At 45.3% G+C, this 1,976-nt stretch overlaps 1 protein-coding gene across 1 annotated transcript in view; it reads left to right on the forward strand.

The window, feature by feature from the left end:
• The window catches only part of LOC103523410 (DNA-dependent protein kinase catalytic subunit), a 10,349-nt gene extending 8,375 nt beyond the window's left edge, over positions 1 to 1,974 (forward strand). The window contains exon 2 of the mRNA XM_008488459.2: positions 1,559 to 1,974. Within this exon, the coding sequence (XP_008486681.1) occupies positions 1,559 to 1,845 (287 nt within the window). The 3' untranslated portion in view covers positions 1,846 to 1,974. The remainder of the gene's footprint in view (positions 1 to 1,558) is intronic.
• Positions 1,975 to 1,976: the final 2 nt, after the last annotated feature.

The following is a 1,976-nucleotide window of genomic DNA, read 5'->3' on the forward strand; positions in this document are numbered from 1 at the left end:
TTGTTGTTGTTGATGTTTTTAAAGGTAGGTAAGCTATAAAGGTAGGTTGGAAGTAGCAATGACACACTACGCAGACTTAGTGCCTTTCCATTAGTGTACATTTAATTTTAATGTAGGCCGTGTGTCATGCCATTAGGACTAGTACACTCGAAGGTAGGTGGGTTAGGTAGGTCACAAAAAGTATTGGGATACCTATAGAATATACCTAGTTATAGATTGATAATAATGTTTCTACCAATGCCTACTTCCCAAGTACCTATACGTAACATTATCTCACAACTATTAAGTGGATATTATTACAACTTATTATCGCACTTTTAAAAGTTAGTTAGCTTAGTTGGTAGTGCGTCTGCCTTGTAAGCGCTAGGCCGCGGGTTCGATTCCCGCCCGGGGCGGATTTTATCCTGATGGGATAATGTTCGTTCTCGGAACGGCTGGCTTTCTCCTATCCTGTCTTCCTTCTCTCTTCGATTTCGGGACGATAGGACCATAGCAGATACAATTCCCTCTGTCAAACCTCTTTTTTTTTTTTAAAAAAAAAAACCGGTTTCCTTTGCTCTTCGGTAGGTAGGTACTTACATGTAGGTAGATAGATAGTGATGCATTTCAATAATTTAGTCTTTTCTAGAGGTTTTATACATTGAACTGTAACAACGGAGATCTTGTAGTTCCGAAATAGCACAGGGAAGGAGGACAGGATAGGAGAAAGTCAGCCATTCATAGAACGAACCTTATCCGGTGAGGATAAAAGGATCGAACCCGCGACCTAGCGCTTACAAGGCATACGCGCTACCCTTCAATATATAGGTAATAAAGATTATGAAAAAGGGTGGAAGAACTCAAGAAACAGAACTTTTTCATCTGGATCTACATACATACCTATAAGTCTGTACCTATGTCTGGCTGGGGGATTTTAAACAGGGAGTAGACCAGCCTGAATTTCCTTCGCTAAAGAATTAGCAAAGGTTGAGTGCGAAGGGCATCCACTCGTAAAATTTTAAGCCAAAACCAAATTTCAGCCCAAAGCATTCACCCTAGCTAGCGCTCATTGAGAGGCTGACGAAAAACGCCGACCCCGGTTCTGAACACAGGAAAAGGCGAAGAAGAAGACCCAGTGAATTAATCATGGGTATAATACACCCTAGGAATGAATCATAGCTCAAAACCCACCGTGTATGGACAAATGAAACTGTCAGAAGACATGAAATTGTGTTCGAAATCCGCTCGACCCCATAAACCCATTGAATTTGACGTATTTCAGGGTATTTTATCAAATCAAGTCATGAATTGCCAGCCTAGTTCGCTTGGTTGGTTGAGCGTCTGCCTTGTAAGTGCTAGGCCGTGGGTTCGATTCCCGCCCGGGGCGAATTTTATCCTGAACGGGTAATGTTCGTTCTCGAAACGGCTGGCTTTCTCCTATCCTGTCCTCTCTTCGATTTCGGGATGATAAGACCTTGGCAGTTACAATTCCCTCTGTCAAACCTCTCTCAAAAAGAAAAAAAATGGCTTGTGACCCCGGCCATAAGACATTCTCTTCCTCCCAACCACATTGTTACAGGTGCGGCCTACATGGAGTGGTATCCGGAGGCCAAAATCCGCGTCTGCGAGCAGAAACTCCGCGGCCTCCCATCTACCTCCATCATGAATCAGGAGCTGGAGTTTCGGTCCCCCTCGTCTTTCTCCGTGTGTGCTCGGTATGTGTCGGGAGAGGTCGGGAGTTTCCGGAAAAGATACGAAGGTAGGGAACTGCTGACTGTGGGGGATCAAGTGGATTGTTTGCTAGACCATGCGACGGACTGGGGGATTCTGGGTGTTACTTGGGCCGGGTGGGCCCCTTATGTGTAAGGCCCTGTGTGTATTGGCTCCTATGTTGGGCCTTGTGCAGGTCTGCAGGACCGTATTTAGTCGGGTCAAGGGGGCCCGGGCTCCCCTTCTCGAGCTTAATTTTTCTCCTTTACTGTAGGACTCCGAAAATG

Source organism: Diaphorina citri, unplaced genomic scaffold (assembly GCF_000475195.1).
Source record: "Diaphorina citri unplaced genomic scaffold, Diaci psyllid genome assembly version 1.1 scaffold22236, whole genome shotgun sequence".
NCBI lineage: Eukaryota > Metazoa > Arthropoda > Insecta > Hemiptera > Psyllidae > Diaphorina > Diaphorina citri.